At 33.3% G+C, this 24,016-nt stretch overlaps 3 protein-coding genes across 7 annotated transcripts in view; 1 reads left to right on the forward strand and 2 right to left on the reverse strand.

Annotated features, from left to right (window-relative positions):
- Nucleotides 1-1,530: 1,530 nt before the first annotated feature.
- On the reverse strand, nucleotides 1,531-7,446 carry LOC138325349 (uncharacterized). 2 transcript variants are annotated; one of them, XM_069270943.1, is made up of 2 exons: nucleotides 7,296-7,446; nucleotides 1,531-4,079 (listed from the first exon to the last, which is right to left on the reverse strand). In XM_069270943.1, exon 2 carries the CDS (start codon nucleotides 4,019-4,021, stop codon nucleotides 2,630-2,632), a length of 1,392 nt encoding a protein of 463 aa, XP_069127044.1. In that variant the 5' UTR covers nucleotides 4,022-4,079; nucleotides 7,296-7,446; the 3' UTR covers nucleotides 1,531-2,629. The 2 variants fall into 2 exon arrangements, with proteins under 2 accessions (XP_069127044.1, XP_069127046.1); XM_069270945.1 differs by lacking the exon at nucleotides 7,296-7,446 and adding an exon at nucleotides 7,022-7,101.
- The window catches only part of LOC138325350 (1-acyl-sn-glycerol-3-phosphate acyltransferase epsilon-like), a 40,906-nt gene continuing 22,392 nt past the window's right edge, over nucleotides 5,503-24,016 (forward strand). Inside the window, 3 exon segments of the mRNA XM_069270946.1 lie at nucleotides 5,503-5,903; nucleotides 13,669-13,764; nucleotides 23,874-24,015. Coding sequence (XP_069127047.1) covers nucleotides 13,682-13,764; nucleotides 23,874-24,015 — 225 coding nt within the window. The 5' untranslated portion in view covers nucleotides 5,503-5,903; nucleotides 13,669-13,681.
- On the reverse strand, nucleotides 10,101-23,817 carry LOC138325348 (uncharacterized). Of its 4 annotated transcripts, none has more exons than XM_069270939.1 (11): nucleotides 23,696-23,817; nucleotides 22,973-23,124; nucleotides 21,052-21,178; nucleotides 20,622-20,695; nucleotides 16,710-16,920; nucleotides 15,891-16,201; nucleotides 15,413-15,604; nucleotides 14,848-14,935; nucleotides 12,658-12,744; nucleotides 11,784-11,917; nucleotides 10,101-10,439 (listed from the first exon to the last, which is right to left on the reverse strand). In XM_069270939.1, exons 2-11 carry the CDS (start codon nucleotides 23,114-23,116, stop codon nucleotides 10,119-10,121), a joined length of 1,689 nt encoding a protein of 562 aa, XP_069127040.1. In that variant the 5' UTR covers nucleotides 23,117-23,124; nucleotides 23,696-23,817; the 3' UTR covers nucleotides 10,101-10,118. The 4 variants fall into 4 exon arrangements, with proteins under 4 accessions (XP_069127040.1, XP_069127041.1, XP_069127042.1 ...); XM_069270940.1 differs by having other exon boundaries at nucleotides 23,737-23,790; XM_069270941.1 differs by lacking the exon at nucleotides 22,973-23,124 and having other exon boundaries at nucleotides 23,696-23,777.

Raw genomic sequence — 24,016 nt, forward strand, 5'->3', positions numbered from 1 at the left:
TCTATATAAACTCTGTTGACAAAAATGCCAAAAAATGAACTGTTCCGTCGAGCGGTCCAAAGAACTTTTAATTAAAATCGATTGTTATAGAGTGTAAAATATGCTGCGGGACAAGAGTGACGTCACAATGGGGTATAACAAAAGAGTTATCAACTGGGTTTTTCGGGCAACAGATGATTTGTTGGACCCTCACACAATTATTGTTGCCCTCGGCCTTCGCCTAGGATAACAGTTTGTCTTCGGGTCAAACAAATCATCTGTTGCCCTCACCCCTAGTCGATATATAATTTTACGACCACTTCCTGGTCCTATTAGGGTAATATCACTAGTTTGGTTAGCTTTACAGCTGGACTGCATGTTGTCGTTAATATATTATGAGCCTGAGGTCCTTTTCAGATTTGATCATAATCGTCGGATCCATGCCTGGGGTTGGTAAATGTACATGTACTTATGCTAGTCCTGTCCTGAAGTAACAGTTCTGCAGTCAACAGACAGATCACCAGCATTAGTCGTACATACTTTTTTCCTAAATCAGGAGTAAAGGTACGTAGATTGTCATTTGACTCATATTAATTTCGCATATTGCATTATTAAATGTTCAGTGTTTTTTTTTCTTTTCTTTTCTAGTTAACAAATGAAACATTTGACAAATGCATTGAAAAGGGTCTCGCCAAAATAAATCCTACAGAAAAGTGTTATCGTTATTATTCAAATTTACCGTTCCGTTCTCGATCGCATATGTTTTTCGTATTTGCACTCTTCTATTTTTCTTATTTATACTAAAAGTTAGGAACTTTCCGCACCTGACATAGCCTTACCAAAAGATATTAAACACTAAGAAAGTGCCGAGTTAGAATCGGTCATTTATACATATACACGAAGACATTGTTCATTACCACCACAACAACAAATTGTTGATTATAGTTCCACAAATCACACTTAATATACATGAACAGTCTATACTTGTTATATTGCCACATTTTATTCACAGTTCACATATATTTGAACGTTAAAACGAGGACATAACGAGAATTACATGAAAATCTAATTCTATGAGCTCATCGTTTGACGTACAATGCCACAGTTTGGTATACAATGGTGTGTGTTTGAGCATAACCAATATTGTTCTTCAATTCAAACTTAGATTTATGTAATATATACAATGGTATGTGTTTGAACATAACAAATACTGTTCTGAAATTTAAACTTGGTTTTATGTATTGTTAGAACAAAATCCCAGTTTGTCATAAAATGAATTATAGAATAGATATGTACTGTCGCGATAACATTGCATGGAATTTAAAGTCATATAGAAAATTGTTTTATAAAGCATGGGAAATTATATAGGACAGAAATCTGTTCTCTTTGCTCATTTGGCGGTGTGCAAGGATGGCGGTATTATCAAATGGCAAAAGATGAAATGGTGTTTATAGTGATATAATTGTTCTTTGTTTCCATACTAAATAAGACTTTCTGATTGGTCGATTCTTTTCCTTCATTTAAGCTTTGATTTCACTGGGTTTTTTCCCCATCAGGTTATGAAACAATTTATGTTTGCAAACGTTTGTGGCGCTACGTTGATTCACATAATTTGCAAACAAATATTCTTTCATTACCCGATGAAATTAACAATAGTGGCATCATTAAGTGAACCACCTTTTGTGTATGTTGTATTATACAATGTATTTCGCGTTTTCGTTAATTTCAATTTATTGTAAACATAGCTACTTATTGCTTTACATTATCGTGTGTATGCTTAAAACAGTGAAATGCCGGTAAAATGAAAATTTACGTCAAATATTCAACTTCGATTCATGATAGCTAAAAATCAAGCACACAATTTTTTTACATTTTAAAATTTGGTACGAATTCATATTTCCCAAAATCTATATTGAAAAAATTAAGTCATAAGAAAATATTGACTTTTTACCAGAGTAGATCCTTAAATGTAAGTTTATTATCTGCAGTTTCAAATTTATTAACTGCGAAGCAAATTAACATATTTGCTCAGTTACGTCGGATAAACATACGATTTTCCATGTAAATGTAATAATCCAATAATACTCTGTCGGAAATGTTATTTGTACAATTATATTGAAGACCACTGTATGTAAACTCAATTCAATAAATGATGAATGTTGAAATACAGAACCCTATTTCAATGGGTGTTTACTAAACTTTCAATAGGGGGGGGGGGGGGGGGGTTCCTTAGAAACGCATTGAGATTGTGAGATTTTCCACACGTCAATTTGATTAGTGTTATAACTTGTTAGTTGGTTGTGATTGGGATCAGAATTGTACAAGAAAGACGACCAAAGTTAAGAAAGTCTTACATATCTATCATATGCAACAAGCAAATTCGTGGAATTTATATTACCCTCATTCGTTAATCAAAGGCCTAGAACTCCGCCAAATAGGGTCCAATGAAAGTGCCGATCGAACTTGATCAAGGCCCTGAGACATTTGACCATGTTACCAACTTTCGAGAAAATCCGGTAATATTTGCGAGTTATTGAACGGAAATAGACGAAAATGGCGTTTTTCGTTATTCAAAGGGCCATAACTCCGCCAAATAGGGTCCGATAAAAGTGTCGACTGATCCAATTCACTAGTTTGTGTATCGTTCTATTTATATATGTAGCTTTTTCGACATCTCTGTCCAAATTGGTTCCAGTTGGCTAAAATCTTCCGTATTTTCTTGTGGTATCTTTCTGTCTTCCTTAGTTGAGGAACGCCTTTCATCGTGTTGAGAGGGAATACGATGAGACACGATGTCTTCTATCGGAACAGCAGTGCTTGCTGTAAAAGATAGATGTTCTTTCAAAACTGCAACCTCTGACAGGAATCCCCCTTGTTCGGCGACGTTTAAAGCCTCTTTCCAATAGCCTTTCGCGACCTCTAGACTGCCTTCTAGTCGACTAACTTTAGCATACGCGACGAAGTGATGCAGCAATCGCAACTTCTCCATTCCATCTTTTAGCTGTAGCATTTCAGAAATACATCGGTTTGCTTCGCTGATGTCTGTGTCTGTAATGCAAGCACCTGGTATATCTCTTGATAATATATCTATCCCCAGATGACAGTAAACCTTCTTGTCTAAATATACCCTTCTCCAATTAAGTTGTATATCTCTTTCCTCTTGACTAAAGTGACTAAACCCTATCTCAACCCAATGTAAAATCTGCTTCTTATAACCAAGCGCTTCCACAATCCTACTTTGCCTACAAAGGCTACTATAGTATTGCAAATACATATTGACGACAGCAAATATGCAACTTCCAATCTGCTTCCCGGAAGAAAACATAGCGATATCACCCAACACCAGGGATGCGTATTTCAACACCTCCCCGAACTGATGCGACTGAGCGCATGCCGTTCCCTTTCTAGACTGAAATATAAGTCTGGAGAGTGAAGGATTTGATGTTTCACAAAGAATTTCTTCCATAGTTTGAAACACTGGACGAATCCATAAATGTGATTTATCTGCCTCATGCCGTTTCTCCAAAACTGCCTGTAGATCTAATAACACAAAGAAACAATCAGCAACATTGCGTTTTTCAGTGCCATGTGGCATTGTTTGTAAGACGGACGAAAGATGATCCGCCCACCTTTTGAAGTCTGCATTCCACTCCAGTCTTCCACTTCGTAATGCTTTGGTTTTCAACATCTCATAAAAGTTATTTATGTAGGAATCATTCGTGCCATTTGCGCAAATGAGCTGTGGTGTTTTAACAGTAGCCGAATGTGTTTTGCAAAATATATTTTTAAAACTGGTGTACAGTTTAGGATTGATCTTAAGACAATGAAGAAGTTTGTCCTTTCTACACTTGTTTGGTATAGATTGGATGATCTCGTGATTGACAGGCTCATTTCTCTTTATTGATTTGATTATTGACAGGCAATCTTCGTAAGTGATCACACTATTTAAATGCAGAATCTCGATGAAATCGCGAAGTCGTCGTGGGTGTCGTTGAAGACGTAAATAGCACTCAAAGAAGGACCGTGTTTCTTCTTCATTCATTGTAGAATAAGTGACACTTATAACAGTGAATGTTCAACGTCCTACAGAATAGGAAAGCCTGCAAGTAAAAACAAATTAATTATTCATATACAACATTGAAAGTTATTTCATGCGTAATGCCTGTTACTGTACTTTTCCCGGAATTTGGTATTTAGGTTTTCAATTCACCTTCGCCCCCTATTTGCCATATTTAATTTCTTTACCCTGGTATTGGCTCGTTTACATCGTTACAAAAGAATATAAATACAACAAATACCATTAAAGAATAAAGGTTGTTAATTGTGTTGGCTTATGCAATCTCTCCCAGGGTTAATTGCGGTCCCTACATTCACCTCTTTTAACGGCTTATTGGCCGTCTGTTGTCATCGGCTCTTTGATACATTGCGCCCCCTTATAAATGACGTCACAGTGATTGTTTTTTGAAACGGCGAACGTCGTATGCAAATCGTGACTATTTCAAATCATAAGCTATTACTTATTTTACTGATATTTTTATGTACTCGTTTTATTTCCATGCTTTATTTTGTTTATCTGGATGGTTATTACAGTTACCAGCCTTAGCACAGAAATAATATGTACTTTGCATTAAAATATTTCTACGTGTTAAACGCGGCGTATTTATTGAAAAGAGTTAAAGTCAGTTTCGAAAGGTTCAAGCGAAGTCAAGATTCATCATAAAAAAGGTGTTGTAGACCGGCTACATCAAGTAGTTGGATACATTGCTCTCCAAACAGAAAGATAAATGCTTGCATAGTTTCTGTTTCACAAAATTAAATAAATTATGCAAAGGTAGGCAAATTTAGACACACCTAAAGTTTTCCACCGCCAGCGAATGTTTTTTTCCTCAGTCAAAACTAGGAGCAGACGAATTAGTATTTTTTCTTCAGTTACAAAAGTTACTTACTTTAAACAATTACCACCATCAAACAGTTTTAGCTTTTTCAGTTTTTAGTTTTAGCATCAAGTAAAGATGAAGATATGACAAATATTTAATTGCGTCCCGAAAAAAATCCATGGCGCTATATGGAATTAAGAACTAATTTAGTATGCACCAAAAGTAAAATGAATCATTTTATATACATTTTTGTGTTAATTAGACACATAGAAGCACGATTATACACCAGTTATTGTCCAGATGATGGGTAGCATTTATGCTCTGTGGAGCATTTTTAAGCATACGTGCAACACGTGCAAAACCTAATAAACATATATCTCACAAATATGGAAACGTATGGTATTTCGTTCAGTCGCAAAAAGCATGTACATGTATTGCAAAGGGCGAGGCCATTTTCTTAGTCCATATATGAATGCTACGAGCTTTTTCATTGGTTGCTTATTACCTAAATGTGCAACCCTTGCGTACTACTTAAAGGAGAATATCGTACTGAATACCCTTGGCTAGCGAAGCTGGCAATAAATATTCATATATAAACATCAGGGCGTTGCATTACTACATATAAGCTTCATGTGGGTTTCATCATCTGTACTAACTGTGTCTTACACACGCCGCAGCAGGAAATACATGTTCCTATCGATTTTACAGACGTGCTGACCCGTCGCTACAGCACGCAACTCGCATACATTACAAAGTATCTCACAAATGTTACTTATACATGGAAATATCTGTAGTATTTCACTTTCACAACTGATATTTCTCCAGGAGATTGCAATACAGGGTATGGTATGACATAAGATGAATATCATTTTGTGATTATCATTCATTATTTTAATGAGAGACTATGAGGTACCATACAGGGGTGCTTTGTCAGTCAGTAGAGGCTGCTTACAGCCTGAGAGGAATGTCGTACGAGATATTCAACAAAAAGCTTCATATGGGAATAAGTGTGTGCCAGTGATGTTGTGTCTTATTTCAGGTGGTATGGTAAGTATCAATACACACTCACAATGCATGTGGAGTAACGTTTTTGATATGCTAGTCAATTTAAATTGCCAGCATATCTGCTTAGCCGACAAATGGGAAGTATGTTCGTATTATTAACAGTGCTGTCTGACTGTGCAAGGAATGCATGCTAGAGTCCTGAAATATGTATAGAAATAAGATGTGTCTGAACTGTCGGTAATATCCAATAAAGTAATCATCTGGAGGTACACCCAGTTATATTGTATTAGATTTAATGATATTTGCTGGTACGTCAATATACACAACCAGTAACATTATGTAAATGTTTGCAGTTTATTTTTATGTCCTTGTACGTGCTCGATAATTATATAACATTACTTTATCTACCTATATTTTATGTGTATGCCACACGACCAGCAGCCTGAACGCTATGAATATAAAATTACTTTGCTTGTTAAAGCAGTTTTTAGCTCACCGGTGAGCTTATGTGATGGCACGGCGTCCGTCCGTCAACATTTCCTTTAAATTGTCAGTAGTCATTTAGTTCTTCGTGAATTATAAACAAATTTGACCAGTAACATCATTGTGGGTAGGGGAACAGAATTAGTATAAATCTTGGCCCTAAACCCCCATCCCCAAAGTAACTAGCTTACAGTAAGCAACACATGTCCCCTGCCGTCAACTACATTTTCTTATCGATAGCAAGTTATTATGCTCAGTTATGCTATCATTGCATGAAATTTGAACACATGATATTCTGAAGTTATCGTCCGGAAACGAAAATTTGTGAAACAAACTATTTATTAGTAAAAATGACCTTTGTAGTTAACCTTTTGTCCCAAAATTCAATTTTCTAATCTGTATTTTTTCATGTGTTACCATTATGTGAATGATCAAATTCCATCCATTAATTCGCAAGTTATCATCTGAAGACCAAATCCGGCCGGCCAGACAGACAGACAGACAGACAGACAGACAGACGGGAACAAACACTACAGCCCCGCCGGGGACTAACAATGATCTTGTATTCAGAACATAACTTGGCATAACAAACTGTTAAATATAAATAAAATATATATTACATATATAAACAAAGCTACACAGATTCATTACTAATAAATAATAATTTGGATACCTACATTGCACACATAACATGCATATCTCTTCTTTTAACGAAGGCTAGAGTTTGCCACTTCTTTAAGCTTGTCGTATGATATGACCCGGTTGTTTATCCAGTTTAGTATAGATAGCACTACCACAAAGGTAACTTAATTATGGTTGTCCTACCCACGACTTACGAACCGAAAAGATATAGCTGGTGCATGTTATTAGGTGATTGCTTGCGATACTTTCATAACCATTTCACATACACCCGAGATCACAGATGCTTATAATAATTTGCTTTCAACTCACCTTTTTGCATTGATGTATGGTAGCATGATCGACATAGGAATCATAATCCGGTGAAATATTTAACCAGAAAGAAACGATTCACACTTCCTTTTTGTGTGTTGGGGGACCTCACATGATCGGAAAATCCATTACCAGAAATTTCAAAACGAGGCGTAACACATTGTATATATATAGAATACACATAAATACAAATATCATGCAGAAATGAACTGAAAGTTTTGCCAAGCTCGAGTTTCAGGAAACTATTCTTTATTCGACAATGGCTGGTCTAATCAAAATGAGTGTGTGCTTGTTCTACCTTAATTTATAATTTATGAGATAAAACAAACCACTTTAATGAAGTTGATTCATATTATTTTACTGAACTTGAACTATTCGTGATAGTGTATTGTACATTTTGACAGATGTCTGTTTTTCTTACATTCGTTAGAATCGTTACGAGCTTTAGAACGTTTCTTGTGAATAATCAATTTACGAATAATGCATCCATGTTTTTGTACAAGTCAGTTACACACATGCATACATGATTGCGTAACGAATATACATGAAGTACTTTCTTTACACGCTATGCAATCATGTGTGTACGCATATCCAGTTGCACTTTAAACATGACACAAAAAGGGTATGTCCTTTACTGCTATGTCGTTTTAACCATGGGAATTATATTAAATTGCAGTCATTGCAATTTTTGTTATTTTCCACTAATTACTTTATAGTCCTTTTCCGTTTTATATATATAAAAAATCTCACACAAACTCCATCTTGCATAGCAAATGACCTTTCAAGTTCACTAACTGGTATGTATGTACCTAGTAATACACACAGGAAGCAATTATTCTCTAATCGCTGTTAGCTCTTTTATTCCATTTACAATGGGCCCCAATCGCTCTGGTGATCATGACACATACTTAATGTTTAAAACCCCGTTTATACTAGTGATTTTTGTATGCCTATATATCGATTCTTAGCTGTTGTTGAATATAACTTAGTTGATATAAATTGTCTATGCATCCGTTCTAACCTTAGATATCACTGTTGACTCGTAGATGATGTGTTGTTTGTAAATTTTGACAAAATATGCAAATAATTGTACGTTTCAGTTTTGCAACTCCACAGGGTTCAGTACACATCTATGTCACCAAATAACCATGTCATCATGTTAACTAGTGTTTATAGCACGTAGTATATGCGATGGTTTGACCTGATTCCTCTTTACAAAGGCATACACATCGAGTCCCTTTGACTTTTACAAAAAAAAAAATCTACGAGTCAGCAGTAATATGTGAAATTAGGACGGATGCATAGACGCTTTTAGTAACTAAGTTATATAGGTATACAAAAAACACTAGTTTAAACGGGGATATAAACCTTAAGACATAATAGAGTCAATAAGTATTATAATGTATGGCTAAGGTAAATCGTGATTTCTAAGACACCGGTTTAAAAAAAAGGTAAATTATGCATGTTGTGGTTAAGGTGTAAATATGAAACAAAAGAGCTTGACAAATTACAATGAAACTATTTTATATACTGAATTTAATACTAAATTAAATATAACTTGTCTTGACATGCTATCAAATCGTAGGAAGGACAAATAAAAAAAACATTGTGATAAAAACTAATACGTGTAAATCAACTTCATATGTTACTTTGTAATTGAAAGGAAGTACAGTTACTTTAAAAAAAAAATAATTAATGGATTGTAATCAGTTACAGACCAATTGTACCTGTAATTGATTAATAATCGATAATAGCATTTTTACCCAAATTATTAAATACATTTTTAAGTAATTGTGTCCATGCCTGTTTCCAATTTAGTACTTTTTGTCGAATATAAACAGGTTATCGATTTTAAAAATATTTTCTGTCTTTTGTTTTGAGAAAGAGGTCTAAATATATCACAGTAACTTTTCAGGGGTCATTTGACGCACTGCACATGTGTACTCGTGTACATGTTATAGAGATCTATAATATACAGCAACTGCAGGCAGGCATTAACACAATGATAAAACATGAGATGGCATTATTGATGAAATTTGTCAGAAGTGCAAGTTCTTAGTACTATGAAACATCAGCTATGAATACAGTGATTCCCCAGTAAGTCGAACCAATTAATATTTAAGTTCTCAACTTAATTGATATAACTGATATTGAATATTTAGTGTAAAACTAAAGCTTACAGATCTAGACTTTTCGTGAGCATGAGCTTGAAAAAAAAGAATGCTTAAATCTGGTCAGAGTTTCCTCCGGCCCTGATACCAGAATCTGACATTTTGACATAGATAATATTGGCAGATATTTGTCTAAAGGTTTGTGTATGGTGTCAGGGCCAGAGGAAACTAATTATTCAAATTTTAATTAACTTATAATTACTTCATGATTATGTAGTATAGACTTGGTCATGTGATAATATATAGGTGATAATAATTTCAGTTTGGTTGAAAATATTTGCCACAAGTCAGACCTAACTTATAAAAACACGAACTTCAAAACTATTTTAATCTAAAAGCTAGAATCCTTAATTTTGATCAAGCAAGCATTACATTTCATATCTCACTACATTTCTAGTTGATACAATGTATACAGTCTGCTAATTAATGTATATTTCTTAAGGATTGACTTCTTACTTTGCTTAGTTTATGAGATGATAAACCAAATGGAGCGCGAGGTAAATTGCGTAAACTCCGATAGTCTCGTACATGTGTTATTTGTAAAAATTGGCACGTGATTTTGTGGAATGCCGTTTTGCATCACTAATGATTTTGGTATTTAACAGCTTAAACATAAATAACACGACATATGATAGTAAATGACATTCATTCTTTAATGAACACTAAATGGCCGCTTGTTCGTTGTCTCGGGACTGATACAAGTTCTGTATACTCTTTCCATTCGGAAATCGGGTGAGCCTTGGTTTCGGTTGTAAATACTCCGAAAATGACGATATGGACCTGGCATCCACGGGCAGACTACAAATGCGTTCTCTTCTTTGTGAGGCGAGTAGGCACGATACACTGTCCTGAAATTTTCTAGCAGCTTCTTGGGACGAATCGTATCAGCGTATAATTTCTCCCAGTTGGTATAGGCATCCTTCACAGTAGCCTTCCTCATGTTCTGATAATAGTCATTGATCGCTTGGGTTGCCTTTGTTGGAGGAAGATGAAGTGGAGTAAGAAATTGGAGAAAAGAGAAAGCATTTACTAAAGCAAAAGTTTATTTTAACATTTACCTTTTAAACACAGTGTACAGTTATAAGACAAAATTCAAACAGGAGTTGACGTTATTGCAAACGGGCAAAGTTGATTCAAAGGAATCAAAATACATGTATGTCAAATGGGTAAAGATGAAAGAAGGTTCTAGAATGTTTTTTTTCTTTATTTTACACCAAAATCTTATAATTTGAAAATACTATTTCGGAAAATAGTAAATTTTAATACAAAATCGCATAGAGCAAATATTTGCCTCGGAAAAGTTAATTGATTTACTGCTGAGTTAGATTTTGTTTGAAGCGAGAGTTGCAGGGGTTACATAGGCCTTATTAAATTCCCAAGATTGTTGTATGATTAAGAAAAATAATCATGAATGCATGTAATTATCATTGTATGCTATTTTATATGCATATGCTATAAAACAAGCATAAAAACTTCACAAGAGGCCCAATGAGTCTTAACGGTCATCTGACTGTAAAAATACAATTGTTGATTTAAAATACACAACAAGTTGTTTAAAGACTGTAGCACATTTGACCCCTGGCCCAATATGAATACCCTGGGCCTTTCAATTATTGAGAAGAAGTCGTTTAATTTTTTTAGCCTTTTTGACCCCTGTGACCATCAATGAAGATCAAGACCATTAATTTGAACAAACTGGTTAACCCTTTATCCCAACATGCTACAGGCCTAATATCAAGTCTGGGCTCTAGTAATTGACAAGAAGTAGTTTAAAGATTTTAGCATTTTTGACCCCTTTGACCTTAAATAAATGTCAGGGTCATTCATTTGAACAAACTTGGTAGCCCTTCATGCCAGCTTGCCAAATATGAGTACCTTTTGCCTTTCATTTATTGTGAAGAAGTCATTTGAATGAAAAGTTTACGCACGGCCGACATCGCATGTCGGACGGCACACTTTGACAGACGAAGCATGATGACTAAAAATCTTTCAAGTCCGGCTAAATCGTACCGGTAAAACTTGAGCAGAAGTTCAAAATCTGTTTTCAAGATGGCAGCTGTGGTTGCCATCTTGGATATCGGATTAATCCAAAAAAATGACAACACTTTGTCAGGACCATGTCAGGATCATTTTAGACAAGTTTCAGCTAAATGGCACTAGTAGAGCTACGCTTGGCAAACGGCGCATGATGACGGACGAAGCATGATAAGTATAGGTCATACTGATCCTTTGGGTCATATTATCGAAACATAAACGGTATTCTTCAATATAGAATAGGTAAATATGAATTGAACTGGCCAGAAGGTAAAGAGCTCACCTTCTCCCGTATGTTGGGTAGATCATCGATTGTTGGTCTGTGTTTTAGATACTTGATCTTCAATACCGGAAGCGGAACTTTCTCTCTGTCGATCTTTGGTTTACAGGGTATCCGACGGCTGGATTCTTGATCACCTTTTTCATAAAACAAGATACCCACGGGCTTAAGTTTCCACAAAAGAACACAATCACAGTATACAATAGTGGCTAACATATTAAGGCAATACAAAGAACTCTTTAGTTAAAACTTTAAGTTTTCAATGTATTTGGTGACTTTGAACTTAAAAGTAGGTCAAGGTTATTCACTTGAACAAACTTGAAATCCCTTCATTCTAGTATGCTACTGGACCAATATTAGTACTCAAGGCCTCCTAGTTATTGACAAGAAATTGTTTAAAAGACCAAACATGATGATTATATGTCATCCTCACCCTTCGCGTTAGATGACATAATGAAAGTCATGTCCAAGGTCTTAATGGCTATCTGACTACCTTAGCAACAGTCGTTAAGGAAATAAATTAGATATGATATCATGGTGGCAATCTTCGTTTTGGGATCAACCCGAAATGTAAGAACACTTTTTCAAGACTATGTCAGAATTATTGCAGGCAAGTTTCAGCCAGAAGTTTAAAATGGGTTGTTCCAGGCCAAAATTGATGATAATCCATGCTCAAATATATGACAAGTATCAATTTAAAGGAATTGTTGATGGACGACAATGGACGCCACGGCATGACATAAGCTCACGACACCGGCCCTTTGGGTCAGGCGAAATAAAAATAGATAAAACATGTAGACATCAACCACGGATATTGTGTTGAAGTTAATAATAACTCAATTTTTTACATTGAAATAAGGGTAGGTATTATTGATACCTTTCTCGTCCATAGCGAGTGATGATCTGAGCTGATCCTCCAATTCAGGTTCCTCTGCTGTTCTATCCAGTTGGATGAGGTTTGTTCCTGTGTAAGAAAAAAAAATAAAATTAGAGATTAGTAACATTGATAAATTTCGTTTATACTTGAATAACCATATAATAAAAGATAAGCAGTGAATCTAAAGAGTGTGATATAATGAGAAGAAATATAACTGCATACGTACAATTGTACTTCCATATTAATTTACATAAAATTTCTTTCTGAATACATGAAATCAAACTGGAATAATTGTGAATATAAAAACATTCATGGTACGTGCAAGAGGAAACGTGAGTGACATTCCTTTTATTTGGTTTTATTAAGCATCATTACAGTGTAAACGTGGATATATTCGCGGAATTTTCGCTGAACTTTTCACCCTGGGTATATCTAATCCAGCTGTTTTATAGTTTATTCCGCAGGCTTTTCAATTCATTGTCGAGATCAACATAGCATTGTAATCGCGTACAATTACTTCTAGCAATACTTCTGTAACTTTAAGAAACAAGACATCACAGGGGAATCTTAGTGTCCATCAAAGAATGATACTTGTCCATTAATGGAAAGAGGGATCTTTTCTCTGCTTTTCAAACTTCAACTACAAACTACGTACGAAATATTAGAAATGTCCCTTCAGTACTTCCTTAGAAAAAGCAGTAACAAAATCAATTTTCAAAATCCAGGATGGCGGCCTATCGGCCATGAATCTTGTTGACCGATCGGCAATATGCACAACTAGGGCCCAAGGGGAACCTACACGTACATGTAGGTTCTGAGAAATATCGGTAACAAGAATTGTTAACAGACGGACTGACTACAGACGAAAGGCATTTGAATAGTCCACCATCTGACGATGGCGTGCTAAAACATTGTAAGTGAACTTCATTCGTTTCCTACTATTTATTTCCTTAATTGGTATTTTTTATTTAGTAAATTAGAATAAAATCATCATAACTACATGTTTTACAGAAAGTACATCAGAATGGACAAAGCGGATACAAAGAGGCATCCTCACTGGACACGGATCACTGGATACATTCTCTTTCTTATCAATAACGTGATGGGGTAAGTAAACGTTGTTTTACGGTAATCTCTTGGTATAAAGACCACAAGGCTATTAGGTACATAATTTCATGTACATAACGAAAAAAATATTTATCCATTCTTTCAATCATGAGATAGCCGCTCTGAAGAATATATATATATATATATCTCAAACTTACTTCTAGCAAAATATACTGTAATCACTTCTACTGTTTTAATTTGGACATCATGTAAATCCGTTTTTTTGTGTTGTATTTCTAACTGAAGATATCTCATCATAAACTTCTTCGTCAAACACTAATGGGATATTTGATCTGACCTTGTAATTAAATCTCACCAATTATTTCTACAATAGACTCTCATGTTATTATTTTGTATCATGGAAACGTTTGTTCAAGAAACAGTGTCGTTAAAAGAATAAGGCAACATGCACTTATTCCAAGAAAACTTCTGTGATTTTTAGAAGAAAAAAAACAACTTTAAGTGAACTTTACAAGTTGTGTGGTTTGTGATGGATATAATACACGGTATGTTTGATAACAAACACGTTTTAGAGTGTAATGCAGACTTACTACATGGAACTGTTTTATAATGGATATACATTAGGGTTTACAACTAATTAACACTGATTTCATGCAAATTTATACAATAACACAAAGTTACCAGGCTTATAAATGTCTAAATTTGTCCTGGTCTCAGGGCCAGATCTAGTTGATCTTGCTATCAAAGAGGGAATAGGATTTTGACATACAAACAATGAACACATGTTCACAGTGGTCTGAGATTCTAAAGTATTCAAAAAGTTAAATAACAAACATCACAAAATACCAAAGTTTATTGGATATATCTCTGGTATTGGGATATTAACATGAGCTGAATTTTGTTTGATTCATAATAAGATACACAGTAAAGAGCTTTCTTATTATAAAACTTATTCTTTGACCTTTGATAGATTAAAAGATGATACAGGACGAACTTAGCAAAAATGATTGAACACAAATTTGTTCCTATACATGTAAACATATAAAACAACCATCGATACCAAACTGCATAATATTTACCTTTGTTTACACAGGCAATACAATTATAATCAACATGTCTTACTTATTTTTGCTCTCAGACTAGCAATAAGATGGCTGCCGGGTAATTTGGACACAATACTGCTACGTTTGTCCCACATCTTTAGAGATTCCTAAATCAAGGAATAAAACAATATCCATTATAAGTACTGTACAGCATTATTTCTGTCATTCTTTAATGACCCTTTGAATATAGCACATGTACATGCATATGAAGGTTGTGGCTTTGTTTTGATCTAAAAATATTACTAACAATTGTGTAAAGTAATGTTTAGACGATTATCAAGAATTCTAGATTAGCAGCACTTTACTAATTACTACATATCATCTTCGACCAAATAAGCGCCCCTCCTCCTTAATTCTTGAGGCCTCAATTTCAAATGCCCCGCATAAATAAAGGCAAAACTACATAAATCTGTGCAAGTTTGCAATAATTTTCTCTTATTAAGTACCTTTTCTTTTATTATCATTTTTTTATTTTTCAAATAATCTCTAATTAAATTTTTTTTTTCAATTATCTTTTTTTTTAATTTTTTAAATAATCTCTAATTAATCTTATTTCTTTTAATTATCTTATAAGTTCTGCGTACATTGATTGTGGCTTGGACTTCTCTATGGATTGCATGATCAGATGGAATATCGTCTATAACGATTGCCGGCTTGCCGGGTTCCTTGTCCTTGAACGTCTTAACCTTTCTATGCGTTCGGGTCTTTCTTCTTTGCTGTGGCGAAAGCTTACGGTCCTCTGCTAGCTTATACTGACTTATTTCCTTTCTTCCCACCTTAATAGAAATTAATGGTGATATAATCACAGCTAAGTTGTCTGAACGAGTGATGCATAGTAGTAGTTATATACAGGTAAATAGCTTCTGTCAATATCATGGAATAGATTTGTGCTACAGGAATTAAAGTTACCGATGTGTTGACAACTATCATAATGCAATTGATGTCTTTTGCAAGGATTTATATAAGTCACTTATAAATTCTTGCTTTGCAGTATATGTAAAATCATGTGTATTTTTCTCTGTAGTTAAAATTATTGGGATAGACAATGTCACATAGTGATACCTGTTTCCTAATACTTGTTGGTTTAACACAACCACTTTGGGACACGAAAGGCAGAGGGTTAGCGTACGGTGAATCATTGTTTCTAGCAGTTTTCTGCATCTTTTTAAACTGTCGTTGGAGCTGACGATCCGTTAATCCAATAAGACGAACACCTGCTGTGTAATGGCTTAGGACATGGGGTGCTTGGCGCATTCGAGCCAAATATGATCTTTCAATTTCTCCCAGAGTTGTTTTTAAAGAGAACTCCGTGATGGCAGTATAAAATAATCTTTGACGTTTTGAAAAATTTCGTCCCTTTTTTCGATCAGTATCTGAAAAGAATGTTAATGAAGATGTTGTTAAAATGACTAAAATATACGGTGTCGAATATTCAAAAGAAGTTTAAAGGGAAAAGTTAACACTAGATGGCCGACTGGATAGACAGATGATGAACGGACAACGGATGCCGCACCACGGCATAAGCTCGATCACTTGCCCTTCGGCACCATTTGTACAATTTGGAATCTCCAACTCATAAGAATGCTACAAGTGCAATATGAAAGCTATCTAATGCTTATAGTTTCAGATAAAAAGTTGTTTGTATGGAAATAACAAAATTGACCCTTTCGGTGAAGGCCCTCGGGCATTGTCGGATCAGCCCCTCCATTTGTGAATCACACCCCATAAAGAGTGTACCGATGCAATATCAGAGTTATCCAATGCTTAGTTTCAGAGAAGAAGTCGTTTTTATGGAAAGAGTCAAATTGACTCTTTTGGCCCACCACTCAGGCCGGAAAGTAAGAGAATTTTCTTCAAATGAGGACAGTAACCATGTCTTACCATCATCAGATTCTGCTCCGAGTATATCACCTTGGGTCATATGGAACAGGAACTCATCAAAGTCGATTTCACCATTACCATCTTTATCGAGCTTCTTCAAAACACTTTCCACTTCCTCTTTAGTAATGTCACTATCCACTCGTTTTAAGCCCTCATATAGACTGTCGGCATTCAACAGACCCGTTTTGGATGAGTCCAACATATCAAATAACTTAAAAAAAATCATAGATGGTCAGAATGGAACGACTATCTTGAGAAGGTGTTAGTGTTGTTATGTGCTGAGTTTTATCTAACACTATTGATTTGTCTGTATTTCTTTTATCTAACAATATTGATTTGTCTGTATTTCTTTTATCTAACAATATTGATTTGTCTGTATTTCTTTTATCTAACAATATTGATTTGTCTATATTTCTTTTATCTAACAATATAGATTTGTCTGTATTTCTTTTATCTAACAATATTGATTAGTCTATATTTCTTTTATCTAACAATATTGATTAGTCAGTTTTCTTTATCTAAAAATATGGATTTGTCTGTATTTCTTACCTAATAATATTGATATATCTGTTTTTCTGTTACTGTATCTGAAAATATGGATTTATCTGTATTTCTTTTACTGTATCTTACAATATTGATTTGTCTGTATTTCTTTTATCTAACAATATTGATTTGTATGTATTTCTTTTATCAAACAATATGGATTTGTCTGTATTTCTTTTATCTAACAATATTGATTTGTCTGTATTTCTTTTATCTAACAATACTGATTTGTCTGTATTTCTTTTATCTAACAATATTGATTTGTTTGTATTTCTTTTATCTAACAATATTGATTTGTCTGTATTTCTTTTATCTAACAATATTCATACATGTATGTCTGTATTTCTATTATCTAACAATATTCATTTGTCTGTATTTCTTTTATCTAACAATATTGATTTGTCTGTATTTCTTTTATCTAACAATATTGATTTGTCTGTATTTCTTTTATCTAACAATATTCATACATGTATGTCTGTATTTCTATTATCTAACAATATTCATTTGTCTGTATTTCTTTTATCTAACAATATTGATTAGTCTATATTTCTTTTATCTAACAATATTGATTAGTCAGTTTTCTTTTACTTTATCTAAAAATATGGATTTGTCTGTATTTCTTATCTATTAATATTGATATATCTGTTTTTCTGTTACTGTATCTGAAAATATTGATTTGTCTGTATTTCTTTTATTGTATCTTACAGTATCGATTTTTCTGCATTTCTTTTATCTAACAATATTGATTTGTCTGTATTTCTTTTATCTAACAATATTGATTTGTCTGTATTTCTTTTATCTAACAATATTGATTTGTCTGTATTTCTTTTATCTAACAATATTCATTTGTCTGTATTTCTTTTATCTAACAATATTGATTAGTCTATATTTCTTTTATCTAACAATATTGATTAGTTAGTTTTCCTTTACTTTACCTAAAAATATGGATTTGTCTGTATTTCTTACCTAATAATATTGATATATCTGTTTTTCTGTTACTGTATCTGAAAATATGGATTTATCTGTATTTCTTTTACTGTATCTTACAATATTGATTTGTCTGTATTTCTTTTATCTAACAATATTGATTTGTATGTATTTCTTTTATCAAACAATATGGATTTGTATGTATTTCTTTTATCTAACAATATTGATTTGTCTGTATTTCTTTTATCTAACAATATTGATTTGTATGTATTTCTTTTATCTAACAATATGGATTTGTATGTATTTCTTTTATCTAACAATACTGATTTGTCTGTATTTCTTTTATCTAACAATATTGATTTGTCTGTATTTCTTTTATCTAACAATATTGATTTGTCTGTATTTCTTTTATCTAACAATATTCATTTGTCAGTATTTCTTTTATCTAACAATATCGATTTGTCTTTATTTCTTATATCTAACAATACTGATTTGTCTGTTTTTCTTTTACTTTATCTAACAATATTGATTTGTCTGTATTTCTTTTATCTAACAATATTGATTTGTCTGTATTTCTTTTATCTAACAATATTGATTTGTCTGTATTTCTTTTATCTAACAATATTCATTTGTCAGTATTTCTTTTATCTAACAATATTGATTTGATTGTATTTCTTTTATCTAACAATACTGAATTGTCTGTTTTTCTTTTACTTTATCTAAAAATATGGATTTGTCTGTATTTCTTACCTAATAATATTGATTTGGCTGTATTTCTTTTATCTAACAATATTGATTTGTCTGTATTTCTTTTATCTAACAATACTGATTTGTCTGTATTTCTTTTATCTAACAATATTGATTTGTCTGTATTTCTTTTATCTAACAATATTGATTTGTCTGTATTTCTTTTATCTAACAATATTCATTTGTCAGTATTTCTTTTATCTAACAATATTGATTTGATTGTATTTCTTTTATCTAACAATACTGATTTGTCTGTTTTTCTTTTACTTTATCTAAAAATATGGATTTGTCTGTATTTCTTACCTAATAATATTGATTTGGCTGTATTTCTTTTATCTAACAATATTGATTTGTCTGTATTTCTTTTATCAAACAATATGGATTTGTCTGTATTTCTTTTATCTAACAATATTGATTTGTCTGTATTTCTTTTATCTAACAATATTGATTTGTCTGTATTTCTTTTATCTAACAATGTTGATTTTTCTGTATTTCTTTTATCAAACAATATTGATTTGTCTGTATTTTTTTTTATCCTTTTCGACCTTTGGAACCGTGAATCCAATATTTACATTAAAGCTTGACTATTTAAAGATGCTCCACCGCTGACGAATGGTATTTTTTCACTATCAAAAACAGGAGCAGACGATTTAGTATTTTTCTTCAGTTAGAAAAGTTACTTACTTTAGACCATTACCACCATTAAAAAGTTTGAGCTTGTAATTTTATTTCAAGTTAAAAATATGAAAAATAATTAATTGCATCCCGAAAAAATTCTGTGCCACTATATCCTATATGGAATGAAGTACTGATTGCGCATGCACCAAAGGCGAAGTAAATTATCTTATATTATTTTTTGTGTTAATTATACATATATATACACGATTAAACACCAATTATTGTTCAAATGATGAATATCATTTATGCTCTGTCGGCGGTGGAGCATCTTTAACAAGAAGTTGTATTATCAGAATGGCAGGATTCATTTTCAATTTATTAATATACCCGCAATGAAACATAATGCGCAATTGTGTGCTGTTATACTATGACAAAAATATGTATGTGGAAACAAAAGTACAAAAGAGAGTATGCCAGAGATGTTACCACATATTCCGCCTGATTCCAGTGTTTTCGCTCGTGTAATATTTTAGTCAGTGCAGTGTAATATGAACTGGAGTGACTTCCATTGGCTCAATTAATTGTGACATCATGACAGAAACAATAAAATGATGTCAGGAAAATAATATGACGTCAGTATTTTCAAGAACAGTGGGACAATATGAAGGCGTCCGCTGTAGTTTTCATAATATATTTTGACGTGACATTCTTTGAAAAATAGATTGTTGTATCACATGTAGTTATGTGATCAAATGTATCTTAGTTTTGTGTTGATTTTATATGAGACTTTATGAAACTCATCTCGAAGTTTTAATATTTGCTTCCCAATGCTTGCAAAAATAAAAACTATTAGACGTTCTGGTACTATAGTCTGAATTTTGTAATTCAGAGAAACCTGGTTATACATGTATTTAAGTCTTCAGGGAACTGAAAATATCTTCAAATTACCCAGATTTCAATATAACCAAGGAGAAAGGCAATTCATGTGTTAAAACGGATCATAATTCATTTCAAATTAAGCAGACAATATCACAGATTCCTAAATAAGTGGGAGCCACTGTATATTATTTGACTTACTTCCTTGAAGGCGGACGTGTGGTCATCTGTAAGGTCTTCATACCAATCAGGCATTACTTGAGTTGATCCCGATACTATAAATAGCGTACATTTAGAATAAGAATTCATGCATGGATCATAGACGATAATAATTGACAACTGAAAATAATGATTTTTTTTTTTAAATCATACTGCATGTATTACTTTCTCTGGCTTATATATAAAGGAATTCATCCCCATATCTACTGAATTTATGCATTTGCTGTATAAAACTAAAATGTATAACTCGCATAATATTTGATTATAATAAAGTACTAATGCAAACATGTCCACGCTAAAGACATTTTTTTCAATTTAAATGCCTCTGTATCATTGAATTGATATATAAGTTATATGCAATATTCAAAACTGGAAATGTTTGTCAGTAAAAATAGAAACATTCAAAACTCACTGTGTGGGGTAACAGATGCTGAAATGTCCATTGCATCATCAGGAGGACAATTAGCATCCCTGAGATTAGGAGCTGTGAGATGTGACAGCGGTGAGGAATGGATGTTATCTTCTGAGTCTGTCAGACTCTAGACGTAAAGGAAAACTAATTATAAATTACAATAGCTTTTGACAATAGAAATTGACATATAATATGAAATATTTATATTTCTGTTTTCTCTTTGTGATATAACCTTACCAACAAGGAAATATCTTGCCTATAGAGGTTGCAGATCCAGAATACATAAGTACATTATGTAGTGTGAATGTGCATCCTATTAGGCCCATTGTATATATATTGACAATTTTTCAATATAAACATTAGTTGAAATGTAATGGAAATCTTCAATTAAATATCAGAAAATAAAATGCTTAAGAAATATTGAATAAATGAAATAAGATGCAGTGTGCATTAAGGTAGGTCCATACTTTTGAAAACCGCGCCAGTTCATTTGATGCTGGAAGCTGCCATGGTTGTTTTGAATTCCAGAATGGTTTCCAATACGCTACGACATTCCACTTTGATATTTTTCAATAAGTGAAAATTGTTTGCATATACTACTGAATGTTTAAAATCATTAAATAAATCAAATAAAAGCAATGAAGTGAATATTAGATGCTATCTCTGAGGTTTTTTCCGTCCCTGTCGTAAATGGGAATGGATTTTCAAACACCGGATATCATAAACGTTCGTCGCTATAAATGATAAGAGGGAACCTGGACGGACCGAATTTCCGGAATTCTAAAAAAATCGGCTACAGATTTCCTTAAAACACAAAATTTGAAGAAAATTATAAAAATAATCAGACATAAACCAGATAAGATATCACAAAAACATATGAAATGCTGTGGTTTTTTATGGCATGATTTTCAAAAATAGCCAAATATGACCCATCTTAGCATTGGATGAAATGGGGGTAGGGTTGTGAGTTACAAACTCCAAGCTTAAAAAATTGTGAAAATTTAATCGAGAACTCCATGTTTTTATATGATATTTGAAAAATAGATTACCTTGGGCATATCATATACAAATATTGTGAAATTGACATGGATTTTCATTTCCTTTTTTGCCTATTCATCAATTTTTTTAGGGGTGAAAATATGGCAAAACATGATAATTATGTATAAAAACGGTCCTCGGAAATAACGAAAAAGAGTTACCATTAATGAAAATACGATAGTTTTGTATATTGTTCTATTGTAAGAAATTAAGGACAAAAAATCAACAGGATTGAGACTACATTAACCCTAATATTACAGAAAAAACATATTTTTATGAATTTTCTATTTCCGACAAGCAAATTTGTACAGATGGTATATTTCAAGTTCCAATATCTCAAAAAGTAGTTAAAGAACTCCCATTTTTCTATACAGATTTGAAATGTGCATGAAAAATGCAAGAAAATATGACCTGTTAGAAAAAAATGATATGGGATTTCCCAAAAGTATGGAGCTACCTTAACAGTCTTCTGATTTTTGACCCCTGTGACCTAGATCTAGCTCATTCATTTGAACAAACTTGGTAGCCCTTCATACCAACATGTTTCAGGTCCAGCATCAGGTCTCTAGGGCTCTTAGTTAATGACATGGAGCTGTTTAAAGTAGTTAGCATTTTTGACACCTATGACCTTGAATGCGGGTAAAGTTCATCCATTTGAACAAATTTGTTAGCCCTTCATCCCAGTATGCTACTGGGCCCTGATGAGCTACATGTAAAAGCAATATGGTTTAATTTATCAGAACACTTGAAAGAAATGGTTACTGAAATGTAAATATTAGGAATGGTTTTTATCATTTGTTGTTTGTTGCTGCATTTTGTGTTCATAAATTTAAATATGATTTGTTCAAAAATGCAAACATGAACGAAAGATATTTCATCTCACCATTTTGCTTCTAATAGTTGAATGGTTTTGATTGCCAAGTCGACGAAGCAGATTGATCGCACCTTCATCTGATTTTTCATCCTTTGCCTCTTTCATTGATTCCCTTTTCACCCTGGAGGGCATTCTTTCTTTGTGTTGTGTCATATTCCAAACTTTAAATTAGTATAGAAACATTTTGAATCAAGTGAAGATGACAAACCTACTGTAGGTCTATTTATGTATATCAATGTCACCAAATGAAGAAAATTTATTATGGAAAATAAAAAGAATTATTGTGTACATGGGTAACATTCTCTTTCAAAAACCATCTTTTAATGTAAATTCAATGAACTCAAATAAAACTTTTTAAAAAAAAGTACGGTAACGTTATGTGTTTAAATGTAAGTGAAGAATGCAAATGAAGACCCAAGAGAAAAAGATGAAGGGAATCCAGTGGGGATCCCACCCAGGATCCCGGTCATATCCGTAGGTTTTTAGCACGCTGTTAAGTCAAAGACCCACTTTATTAGTCTTTAGTAGGTCTTTGATTTACCAGCGTGCTACACAACTAGAGACGCTTATGGTCGTATCCCACCGATTTTGAGATACTGGTCTTGTTATCATGAAAATATGGACACCCGCTATGCCTTTGTATTTTCTTTTTTTAAGATTATGATTTGACATATAACACAAGTAAACATATTTAGCCGTACAATAAATCTGTATTAAAAACGTTATAATTACCTTGCCTTTAGTGCAATGGCACGCTATATCTCTGTACATAGCTTTCGGTTTGTAAAAACCGCGGGTTGTTTACATTTTAGCAGCTGCCTCCAGAAATCACGCCCTAATTATGACGTCATGACATGCGCACGACATTATATTTTGACTTCCGCTAATTTGCACATGTTTCCGGTTTCAGAATGTTGTCGGTTGTTGTGTACTTGCATTCGGTAAGATGGGCTCTCCCAGCCGTTGTAATGGTCGGAACTGCTCCATTCTTTGTTGGACTATGGGGAGGAATCCGATTAGTGACCAGCATCCTACCTAGAGGATGCTATAGGA

This window comes from Argopecten irradians, chromosome 6 (assembly GCF_041381155.1).
Source record: "Argopecten irradians isolate NY chromosome 6, Ai_NY, whole genome shotgun sequence".
In the NCBI taxonomy this organism is placed as follows: domain Eukaryota; kingdom Metazoa; phylum Mollusca; class Bivalvia; order Pectinida; family Pectinidae; genus Argopecten; species Argopecten irradians.